This window comes from Globicephala melas, chromosome 9 (genome assembly GCF_963455315.2).
Source record: "Globicephala melas chromosome 9, mGloMel1.2, whole genome shotgun sequence".
Taxonomy (NCBI): Eukaryota; Metazoa; Chordata; class Mammalia; order Artiodactyla; family Delphinidae; genus Globicephala; species Globicephala melas.
The window spans coordinates 14,765,307-14,778,124 of NC_083322.1; the positions used below are offsets into that span (position 1 = coordinate 14,765,307).

At 43.1% G+C, this 12,818-nt stretch overlaps 1 protein-coding gene across 1 annotated transcript in view; it reads left to right on the forward strand.

Moving 5' to 3' along the window:
• The window catches only part of SVOPL (SVOP like), a 73,845-nt gene that overhangs the window by 14,714 nt on the left and 46,313 nt on the right, over positions 1 to 12,818 (forward strand). The window contains 3 exon segments of the mRNA XM_030854408.2: positions 2,029 to 2,092; positions 6,282 to 6,407; positions 7,466 to 7,594. Coding sequence (XP_030710268.2) covers positions 2,029 to 2,092; positions 6,282 to 6,407; positions 7,466 to 7,594 — 319 coding nt within the window.

Here is a 12,818-nt window from a genome sequence, read left to right on the forward strand (position 1 = left end):
GAAGACTGTGTCAAAGTGAATTTGCAGAGCAGGTGAGACAGATGGAAACAGCTATGCTGCTGCCTGTCTTTTTTCTGCCCTGGGATAGGTGTGTAATACCTCATCATTCAGGGATGTGAGAGTTGTAATGCTAAATGTTCAGCAACTTGGGAGCCTCCCTTAAATGAACAAGGCTCCTCAAGCTATTTTCTCCTGGGTGCCTTGGAGCAAGTTGCCCTTAGAATATATTAGGAGATGTCAAAGCACCTAATTATTACCCTAACGTGTTAGGGAAAGAATCGTTCTTCTCTGGGGGCATAAGTTAAGCATCACTCTGTGCTCTGGAGCCCTAAAGGCGGAGAAGTTAAGTAGAATTTGAAAACATCCCTGAGGAAGCAGCTCAATAAATATGTTAAAACTCCAAACCCTGGTTAATAACTGCAACAGATAAGAACAATTAGACAACAGATGAGATAGAAGTCCATTTGTTCTCCTATTCAAAAAATTAATATGTACTTAATTAGAAACCTGTGCTTTGACTGTCATCATTAGTTGGAGAAACTATTTGCTTTCTCTTGGGCGTATTTTTTTTTAATTAATTTATTTATTTTATATTTATTTTTGGCAGTGTTGGGTCTTTGTTTCTGTGCGAGGGCTTTCTCCAGCTGCAGTGAGCGGGGGCCACTCTTCATCGCGGTGCACGGGCCTCTCACTGTCGTGGCCTCTCCCGTTGCGGAGCACAGGCTCCAGACGCGCAGGCTCAGTAGTTGTGGCTCACGGGCCTAGCCGCTCTGCGGCATGTGGGATCCTCCCAGACCGGGGCACGAACCCATGTCCCCTGCATTGGCAGGCGGATTCCCAACCACTGCGCCACCAGGGAAGCCCTCTTGGGCATATTTTAATTTCCCACATATGTTTTAGAAAAGGGAATCAGGCTTGGCAAAATATTTTGACGGTGTTTCTCTTGGTGAAAGAAATGAGGCTAATATCTCTTACATGGTTGAAGGTTTAAAATAACTTTGGGAATAAAAATGTAAACAGAAGAGCACTTAGAAGTTTATTTTATATTGTTTTCTTACATGGGTTAATAATTGTATTTTGGTGTATGATCGTACAGGGAAAAATCTCTCTTCTGTTTTTCTTTACACACTCACTCAATAATTCTGCCAATACTTCACTTCTGACACCAAACGTGTGGATTTCTTTACACGCCAACCAATTCTCCAACACCCGCTGGGTGTCCTATAATTCCATTCAATTCTGACCCTCGCTGGAGTTTGCGTAGACCCCGCAGGTTTAGGGCTCAGTCCCACAAGACTGTCCTCCACTTCAGACACCAATCACCAGTAGTAGGTCCCCAGGTTACCCACAACTTCTGTCTGACTTGCTACAAATTGGAAGTTCCCACAAACTCCTCAGGTTCAATAATTTGCTAGAGTGTCTCAGAGAATCCAGGAAAAGTTTACTAATTGCAGATCTGTTACAAAGGATATTTTAAAGGAAACAGATAAATAACCAGCTGAGGAGAAATACACAGGGCAAGGTCTGGAAAGATCCCAAGAACAGGAGCATCTGTCCCCGTGGAGTTTGCGGTGCACCGCCTCCCAGCACATAGCTATGTTCACCAACCTGGAAGCTCTCCGAACCCTGTATGTTAGGAATTTTTATGGAGGCTTCATCACATAGGCATGATTGATTATTAACTCATTTTCCAGCCCCTCTCTTCTCTCCAGAGGAGTGGAGGTTAGGGCTGAAAGTTCCAAGATTCTAATCATGGCTTGGTTTTTCTAGACCAGCCCCCATCCAGGACTCATCAAGAGTCTCTGCATTAGAACAAATGATGCTCCTATCACCCAGGAAATCCCAAGGTTTCCAGGTTAGCAGGAACCAGGGACAGAGACCAACACACCTATTTCTTATCATTTTACAATGCTGAATATTTATGTTTTTGAATTCTTTATCCCTGTGACAAGAAAAATTATGATTTTTTTAAAAAAGTTATTTGGTTTTATAAAAGCATGATTGTATTTTTTCCCCCTTCCTGTTTAGGCTAATCATAAAGACTGAAGTTTTGCCTACAAAATATCGAGGCTATATGCTCCCCTTGTCTCAGGTAAGGTAAAATGGGAATTCTTCTGATCAGTCTTCTGATCCTGTAGGATATGGTGTACATGGTGTTTCTTCTGGTTGGTTGATTGTTCTTTGATTAGCATACTCCTGTTACTTGGTACCAACCAAAGAGCATTAGGGATGCTTGACACGAGAAGTCCAATTCCAAGGTTTTCTGAGCCAGGATGTATATCATCCAGCAGCAGCATTTAGAACACAGTGACCCCTTCCTCAGGAAACATTCTGCTGGCTGGTTTCACTAGAATGATAGAAGCTCAGGAATGCATCTGGGATGAACATTCTCTCCCCACTGGGTCTTCAGTGGAGGGATACAGCTACCACCCCTTTTAGAGTCTCCCTTGTGGATACTCGGGTCTGCAATTCCATAACTGGCTCATGCCTGTGGGAACTTCTGTAATTGTCTCCTCCCAGCTGAGCCATTTATCCAGGTGAGAAGGTGGGGATGCGCCCCCACCCTCCTCAGACCCCTGCTGGCTACTGACTAGAGGTTTTTGCATCCAGAAGCAATCTAGGTGCCCTTGTACCATCTTTGATGTCATCGTTATCCAAAAGCCCTGACTTTCAGAGCCCAGGAAAGTGATGACACTTCCCACTGAAGCATTATATGTTGGGCAATAAATAAGGCAGTAGGAGAACATTTTAAATTTTATGTTTAATTTTTCTGACACTAAATTTAGGCAACAAAAAAAATTATTCCCTAATAAATACTGAACGCTAACTCTTTACGTTCTTCCCAGCTTTCTTCTTCTGATCTTTGTTAAGATGAACACCCATACTTTCAACAGTTAGGGGTTCGATTTTACACTTAACGGTATTTAATGGGCATAATCCTGTTCAAGCTCATCTGTGAACATTGTCTCTTCCACCTGCTACTCATTCTTTGTCCTGTTTCCTGGTTATGTCTTCTCCTTGCTGGTCTTATTTTCCAGGTCTCCTGGGGTCATCTACTGATAATTGAGGAGTCCAGTGGTTTTAGCTATCTGTGTACCTATTACCTCCCCCGAATTTATCTACAACCAAGAGCATCTCCTTGAACTTCAGACCCAGGTGGCCAGTTACGTGATAGCCACTCGAATATCCTGCAGGCTCCTCAAATACAACATTCATAGACCTGATCTCTCCATCTTCGTCTGGAGCCTCTTCTGTCCATGTCTCCACTGTCATTTCATAGCAAGCTCTGTCCCCTCAGTTTTCTGAGCCACACATTCAAGAGCTGTCCTGGACCCCTCCCTTTCCATCATCACCATTCAATCAATCACTGAGCCCCACTGACTCACGCCCTATTAGTGGACCTACAACTGCCGTGTCCATCAGCAGATCCTGTTGCCTTTACCTCCACAATGTGTGCCAAATCCATCAGATAAATTTTTTTTTTTTTTTTTTGCCATTTCACTACTAAAATCCTTTTCAACGCCACATCACCTCTTACCTGATCTACTGCAATGGCTTATTACTGGCCTTCTTACACGTTGCCTCTTCAGAAAGATCATCCCTGATCATTAAAAGTCACTCTCCATCACATTACTTTCTTTTTTTCATAGCCTAATCACTTTCTGAAATATTCTTTTTTTGTTTTTAAATAGAATTCTTTGGTGATGAAATAGTCACCCCTTAATTAGCCTCCCAAAGGGTCTTTTATTTTTTTAACATCTTTATTGGAGTATAATTGCTTTACAATGGTGTGTTATTTCTGCTTTATAACAAAGTGAATCAGTTATACATATACATATATCCCCATATCTCCTCCCTCTTGCGTCTCCCTCCCTCCCACCCTCCCTATCCCACCCCTCTAGGTGGTCACAAAGCACCGAGCTGATCTCCCTGTGTTATGTGGCTGCTTCCCACTAGCTGTCTATTTTACATTTGGTAGTGTATATATGTCCATGCCACTCTCTCACTTTGTCACAGCTTACCCTTCCCCCTCCCCATATCCTCAAGTCCATTCTCTAGTAAGTCTGTGTCTTTATTCCCATCTCGCCCCTAGGTTCTTCAGGACTTTTTTTTGTTTTTTCTTAGATTCCATATATATATGTTAGCATACAGTATTTGTTTTTCCCTTTCTGACTGACTTCACTCTGTATGACAGACTCTAGGTCCATCCACCTCACTACAAATAACTCAATTTCGTTTCTTTTTATGGCTGAGTAATATTCCATTGTACATAGTGTCACATCTTCTTTATGCATTCATCTGTTGATAGACACTTAGGTTGTTTCCATCTCCGGGCTATTGTAAATAGAGCTGCAATGAACATTTTGGTACATGACTCCTTTTGAATTATGGTTTTCTCAGGGTATATGCCCAGCAGTGGGATTGCTGGGTCATATGGTAGTTCTATTTTTAGTTTTTTAAGGAACCTCCATACTGTTCTCCATAGTGGCTGTATCAACTTACATTCCCACCAACAGTGCAAGAGGGTTCCCTTTTCTCCACACTCTCTCCAGCATTTGTTGTTTCTAGATTTTTTGATGATGGCCATTCTGACCAGTGTGAGATGATATCTCATTGTAGTTTTGATTTGCATTTCTCTAATGATTAATGATGTTGAGCATTCTTTCATGTGTTTGTTGGCAGTCTGTATATCTTCTTTGGAGAAATGTCTATTTAGGTCTTCTGCCCATTTTTGGATTGGGTTGTTTGTTTTTTTGATATTGAGCTGCATGAGCTGCTTGTATATTTTGGAGATTAATCCTTTGTCAGTTGCTTCATTTGCAAATATTTTCTCCCATTCTGAGGGTTGTCTTTTCATCTTGTTTATGGTTTCCTTTGCTGTGCAAAGCTTTGAAGTTTCATTAGGTCCCATTTGTTTACTTTTGTTTTTATTTCCATTTCCCTAGGAGGTGGGTCAAAAAGGATCTTGCTGTGATTTATGTCATAGAGTGTTCTGCCTATGTTTTTCTCTAAGAGTTTTATAGTGTCTGGCCTTACATTTAGGTCTTTAATCCATTTTGAGTTTATTTTTGTGTATGGTGTTAGGGAGTGTTCTAATTTAATACTTTTTTTGTGTGTGTGTGTGGTACGCAGGCCTCTCACTGTTGTGGCCTCTCCCGTTGCGGAGCACAGGCTCTGGACGCGCAGGATCAGCGGCTATGGCTCACGGGCCCAGCCGCTCCACGGCATGTGAGGTCTTCCTGGACCGGGGCACGAACCCATGTGCCCTGCACCGGCAGGCGGACTCTCAACCACTCTGCCACCAGGGAAGCCCTAATTTCATTCTTTTACATGTAGCTGTCCAGTTTTCCCAGCACCACTTATTGAAGAGGCTGTCTTTTCTCCACTGTATATTCTTGCCTCCTTTATCAAAGATAAGTTCAAAGGGTCTTTTTTAATATTCTCTTCTCTCCATCTCTGTGAGGTGGAATGGAGTTATCATCTACTTCTCATCTTCTGATGGGAAAATAATGCTCAGAGTAACACTCAGAATTGTTCTAGTTCCAAACTCATGGGACCTGGTCATAGGTGGCTCTCATGTTATTTGGTGATATAAAATGATCTCAAGATAAATTTTTCAGTACAAGAAAGCAGTGTTGAGAAATATTTTTACTATGTTACCATTTGTGAACAAAGAACAGATATCCTTACTAGCTTGTGTATGTTTCAAGCAGCTTTGGAAAGATATAAGAAACTGGTGATACTGGTTTCTTCAGAGAAGAGGAACTGGACGGCAGGGAACTAGGAGTAGAGGCGGGTCTGTTCACAGTGCTCTCCTTTGTACCTTGAGTTATGAACCAGGGAATGTATTATTTATTCAAGAGAAGAAAGTCAATGTCTTGGGTCCCAGATTTGTAAAACTTTGGTGACATTGCTGACCCCGTCTTGCTGAGTCTTCCACTTATAGACAAGCAAACAGAGTCGTGGAGAAGTGAAGTAGCTTCCCCAGTTCATCCAGGTCCTGGAGGCGGTGCTGCTCCTTAACTAAAGCCTCTCTCCCATCTCACCTTCTTTCATTCTTTCTTTTCTTTTTCTTTTTGGGGGCGCAGCTTGTGGGATCTTAGTTTCCCGACCAGGGATTGAACCTGCACCCTTGGCAGTGAGAGCACAGAGTCCTAACCACTGGACCTCCAGGGAAGTCCTCCCATCTCACCCACTTACAGTTACAATGCAGAAGAGGGTGGCTCCTGGAGGGGCTGTGCAGCATCAACAGGAGGACGTTAACCTTCCCTCTGCCCCAGGTTTTCTGGTGAGCCGGCTCCCTGCTCATCATTGGCCTGGCTTCCGTGGTCATCCCCACCATCGGGTGGCGCTGGCTCATCTGCATCGCCTCCATCCCTGGCATCTTCCTCATCATGGCCTTCATGGTAACCAAGCTCATGGGCTCCCTCTTGGCCTCCCCTCCAGCTGGCCCAGCGGCCTTGTTGCCCCACAGATATCTTTCTCATGTCCACCTCTCTCCTTATTTAAGTATGTGTCTCAGTCGGCTCACTGTGGAAAGGGTGTTTTGGCAGAGTTAATGCACAAGCCCAGTCATGAAGGTGTGAATGCAGAATATGTTTGGGGGAGAGCAGGCAGGCTGGAATGGCTGGAATGTGGGGCGCTGGTGGGAGGCCGGCTGGAAAGACAGGCCTGTGTGCAGATTACAAAGGGCCTTGAGGACCAGGGGCACTGGGGGTGTGGAAGGGGTTATGTACTGGGAAGTTGGTACATGGCTGTGTGGAGGCTGTAGGAGGGAAGACAGAAAAGGTCAGAGAAGCAGTTAGAAATGATCAGATTAATCCCAGTGGGTGATGAGGATGACCTGAACTGCCCCCTGGCTAGGGAATGGTGAAGAGGATGCTGCTGGGGAAGATGCTTTGCTGAGGAAGAACCCACTGGCCTTCATTGCGTGGAGGTACCAATGTCCCAGCATCAGTGGAGGGCTGTGCTGTTTTCTGAGTGTGGTGTTCAAAATATGCCGTAATCAGTGGGTTGTAGGCCTCTACAGTCAGGATGGTTCCTCCACTCGTGGGTGCTGGAGGCCCTGCCACGGTCACCCTTTAGGTTCTTGCACTGTGTGAGGTCCTGGGATTCCTGGGGGAGTGGCCGGGTGATGGAGGAGTGGAGAGGCGCCAGGGACCCCGGGCAGCGGCTGTTTACACATTGGATGGAAGAATTTCATTGTGTTAAGTAGGTTGGGTCGAACTGGGGTGAAGCTCCGTATCAGTCCACTGTCGTCCGAGATGGGACAGCGATAAGGGGAAGGAAACTCTTTGTTCCGCTAGGGTTGCAAGAGTACAGCTGCTATATTTTTGCTGTAAAGCTTGCTATATCCTTTCCCATCTCGGGAAACTGGGACAGTGTAGTGTATGGAACCGTGATAGTGGTACCTCTGGGGTCCACAGCAGTTGCAACTCTGGTGTTCTTTGTCATCTGTGCCCAGTTTATTCCTGAATCTGTTTGGTTCAGTGTCTCTACCAGGAACACTCAGGCTGCCCTGGTTACACTGGAGCGCATCACCAAGATGAACCGCTCAGTCATGCCGGAGGGGAAGCTCGTGGAGCCCATCCTGGTGAGTTCTTCTCCCCCAACCAGGGGTCGCCAGAAATCCCCTTAGTGGTGGAAGGCTAGAGGGAAGGGCAACCGATCCCTCCAGTGCGGAAAAGAGCGGAGGGAACTGATACTAAATCCAGCTCCACCGTGAGCCAGGTAGCGCTGTTACCTACTACCACTTTTTAAAAAAAAATTTATCGAAGTACAGTTGACTTACAATGTTGTGTTTAATTTGTGCTGTACAGCAAAGTGACTCTGTTATACATATATATATATATTCTTTTTCATAATTCTTTTCCATTATGGTTTATCACAGGATATTGAATATAGTTCCGTGTGCTATACTGTAGGACCTTGTTGTTTATCCATCCTGTATATAATAGTTTGCATCTGCTAATCCCACACTCCCAGTCCTTCCCTCCCCCTGCCCCGCCCCCCATGCTTGGCAACCACAAGTCTGTTCTCTATATTTGTGAGTTTGTTTTTCTTCATAGATAAGTTCATTTGTGTCATATTTTAGATTCCACATATAAGTGATATCATATGATATATGTCTTTCTCTGTCTGACTTACTTCACTTAGTATGATAAGCTCTAGGCCCATCCATGTTGCTGCAAATGGCATTATTTCATTCTTTTTTATGGCCGAGTAGTATTCCATTGTGTATAGGTACCACATCTTCTTTATCCATTCATCTGTTGATGGACATTTAGGTTGTTTCCATGTCTTGGCAATTGTGAATAGAGCTGCAATGAACACTGGGGTGCATGTATCTTTTTGAATTATAGTTTTGTCTGGGGATATGCCCAGGAGTGGGGTTGTTGGATTATATGGCAACTCTATTTTTAGTTTTTTGAGGAACCTCCAAACTATTCTCCTTAGTGGCTGCATCAATTTACATTCCCATCAACAGTGTAGGAGGGTTCCCTTTTCTCCACACCCTCTCCAGCATTTATTATTTGTAGACTTTTTAATGATGGCCATTCTGACCGCCTACCATCACTTTTCTCATCAATGAAATGGAAATAATAACACCTTGCAGAGCTAGTCTCATGATTTAGCCCCACTGTTTATAGGGAAGAGATTGTTTTATAATTTTATTTTCCTTGTATTGGCCTTGTCTTATTGATACCAAACGTATAAACCTTATTAAATGATTTTTTAAAATAAAATTTGGCATTTAAATTCTATTGGTTCCAGGACTGTCAAGGTCAATCTGCAATCATTTCTCACACCAGCCCAGACCACTTCACCCATCTGCAGGCAGGTCAGTCACAGGCTCCTGGAAGAACTTTCCAGCACTGTCCTGCGATCTCCAAGACAGTTTATGTGAGATAGGAATTAACCTCTTGGAATGTTTGGTAAAACTTATCTGTAAAGTAGTTTATCCCTAATATTTATTTTAAGGTGAGTGGTAACAGAATAATTGGGGGGTATCAGAAAGAGGAGTTCTAAAACTATCATTCAGTTTGTGTAAATGTTAATGCCTACTTAGTTTAATACTCTTGATTGAGTCAACTTTGGTAATATATATTTTAGAAAATTGCCCAGTTCATCTGGGTTTTCCAATTTATTGGTATAAAGTTATCCCCAGTGTTCCCTTTTGTTTCAAGTATCTACTGTGTATGTCTTCTCTTTCACTTTGAGTATTGTTTATTTGTGCCTTCTTTTTTCTGTCGTCCTCTTACTAGAGGCTTGTCTGTTTTATTAAACTTCAAAGAATGAGGGCTGTTTTGTTTCTGTTGCTTTTCTCTTTATTGGTTGTTTTGGTGGTCTCATTAATTTCTGCCCCTTATTTTGTTTACTTCTTTGGCTTTTTATGTTCTTCTAGCTTCTTGAGTTCAGTATTTAGCTCATTTATTTTCAGTCTTTTTGATTTTTGATAAACCATTTAGTTGCATTCAGCAAGTTTTGTTACAGAGTAATTTTATTTCTATTTTGTAACTGCTATGAGTTTCTCTTTAACCAATGACTTATTTGTTAATGATTTGTTAATTCTTTGTTTCTAATTTAATTGCATTTGGACCAGAGCCTGTTATCAATTATTTGGAATTTATTGAGACTTCTTTTGTTCTCTACATAGTGACTTTTTATTAATATTCCATGTGTGCTTAAGAAGAACATGTGTTCTCATTAAGCATATATATTGTTATATTCAGTATAATTATGCCGTGTAAATATCTGATACCTGTTCTAGATTTTGCCAGGTTCAGCTAACAGTTTTTCAATAAGACGATGGTTTTGTTAGTTTCTCCTTATAGGCCTGACAGTTTACTCCATATAGTTTGAGGCTATCTTGCTGCATCCTAGCATAAGATTGACTTATTCGGTGTGTGGATTGATCTGACTACCTGAAATATTTCTTTGTAATGCTTTGGGCCTTAAATTTTATTTTCTTTCATACTAATATGTCAGAACTAGTTTGGGTTCATGTTTTCCTGAATAATCCACCCTCTATATATTTGAATCTATTGTTGAATATTATGTTCTAATTGATAGGTTTGTAGATTCAAATATATATGAGATTTATTATATAATAAATAGAGCATTTTGTATTTTTGGGAAAAGGATACAGGTTAATTGTTGGTCTAATATAGCACTCTTAATTATAGTATTTTATAATACAATTTTCATATTTAGTAAGGTACTTACCCCTTGTAAAAGTTCTTTTTGAGAATCTTCCAAGCTATTTTCTCAGTGCTATTTTTCTAGAACAACTTTGAAGTGAAGTGGGCGTGAAGATCTCTTTGAGATCCTGTTTTCATTTCCTCTGGATATTTACCCAGAGGTGGGATTGCTGGATCACACAGCAGTTCTGTGTTTAATCTTCTGAGGAATAGCCGTACTGTTTTCCATAGCGGCTGTACCACTTTATGCAGAGGCTCTTCTTGACCCAGCTCTTGCTCCATGCCTGAGCCAGGTCCAGAGCGGCAATAGCTCTTCCCACCCACCTCCCCAAATCTGACTCTGTCAGGGATTATGTGGCAACAGCAGGACAGGTGATATCCAAATGTACAATTCTTAAGTGTCCTACCCACAAGTGAGAGGTAGGCTTTTCTGGGTGTTTCTGACTGGTTTCCCAGGACATCACCGATGACAAAAACATTGTAATCCCACTGCCACCTGGCCTGCTGCTGGACATGTCAAGTGTGAGATAGAGTGTGCTCAATAATAATGCAAAAATGAGGATTAAATGTCCCAAACTTCCCCACACTCACAATTGTAGTTTGGTGAAGTATTCTCACTTTGCTTTGTGGAGTGTTTCCCCTAATTATTACACATGCCTCAAAACCTAATTGGGAAATAAGAAACTTAAACTTTTGGGAAGCTCCCTGGTGGTCCAGTGGTTAGGAGTCTGTGCTTCCACTGCAGGGGGCACGGGTTCAATCCCTGACTGGGGAACTAAGATCCCGTGTGCTGTGGCCAAAAAAAAAGGAAGAAACTCAAGCTTTCTTCCAAAGAATTAAGGATGATTCTGTTATTCTAATTTATTTTCTGGAGTTTGGAAATAAGCCCTTGTGGTTCAGAGGTCAGGACCCTACTAGTAGGCAGTATCAGATAACCCCCACCTTCCTACCAAGATACTGACAGTTACATCTTATCTTGCAAAGCATGGTGGAAAGACTAGTTGCTAGGCAACAATGATTAAATGAAGGAAGTGATTATGCTTTGAAGAGACTGGCACATAATCTTTAAGTGACTATGAAATTTTGATTGTCAATATATAAAAAATAAACTTGGTTGCAGAGAGAGAAAAAAATCTTAGCAGAGACAATTAACTCAAAACCATGGACAGTTGAATGATCCAATTCCAACCATTTTTGATGTGTATTTTTTACTTTGAACCCAGTAGTTGTTCCAGGACTGAAGAGCACCGAGGTTACTTCTCTCCTCTTTCCTTTTTTCCTCCTCCTTTTCCCTCCCTCTCCACCCTCCTATCCCCCATCCCTGATCCCCCACCTTCCCTCTGCCACTGTGTATTAGTTCACCTGGGCTGCCATAACAAAATAGCACACACTGGGTGGCTTAAACAACAGAGATTAATTTTCTCCCAATTCTGGAGGCTAGAAATCCAAGGTCAAGGTGTTACAGAGCTGACTTCTTCTGTGGTCCCTTCCCTTGCCTTTTAGATGTCCATCTTCTCCCTGTGTCTTCACATCATCTTCCCTGTGTGTGTGTCTGTGGTTTAGTCTCCTCTTTTCATAAGAACATCAGTCATAATTGGCTTACAGTCCACCCTAATGACCTCATTTTAGCTCAGTTACTTCTCTCTTTTGTCTTTTTTCTGGCTGCACCACGCAGCTTGCAGGATCTTAATCTTCCCGACCAGGGATCCAACCCGGGCCCCGGCAGTGAGAGCGCCAAGTCCTAACCACTGGGCCACCAGGGGATTCCCCAGTGACCTCTTTAAAGACCCTATCTCCAAATACAGCCCCACTCTGAGGGTTAGGACTTCAACATATGAATTTGGAGCAACACAGTTCTCATAAGAACAGCCCTCCCTCCTCCAGCCTCTCTATATGCTCAGCCGTCCCTCGACATTCTCCTTCCTCCCTCCTCCTGTACACTGTACATCCTGCCCCTTTCTCCTCCTCCCTTCTTCCTCCCACTTTACTTTTCTTGACTTCAGCTTGCTGCCTCCATCCATCATGCCCATTAGATGATCTTGTTCTTCTCCACGCCGGTCTATAGAGAAAGGCCCTGTGGATACAGAGCTATAAACAGGAGACCCTGCCTTCAGGGCTCTTAAATCTGTTTAGAGAGATGAGACGCACGTAGGAAAGAATCAGTCACAAAACAGAGCCCCGATGCTTAGAACCAGGTGAGTGGCCCAGGCAGCAGAGTGTGTAGGATCCAAGCAGAGAGGTGACCATAAGCTGGTGGGAGCCACCCCCAGAGAGAAGGGGGGCAGTCACTGCGCACTGAAAGGAGAGGCAGCCTCAGGGGAGGAAGAAGGCCACTGATGGCAGGAGGAACAGTGTGAGGCCAAAGGTGGGAATGCACAGTGAGTTTGGTCCATTGGTGGCCGTCAGAGTGCCATGCAGAGGAGGCTGGGCAAGATGCTGTGGGCAGCGGAGCCTCTGCAGCTTCACTCCCAAGACGCTGAGATGAAAGGCTTTGGGGGCTGTCTGAGGACAGGTCACACCATGCAGGAGGTGAATAAGTCCACCCATATGGATTGCAGCCAAAGGTTCAGAACCAAATGACTTATTAGGATAAAAGGTATATATTTTATAATGACA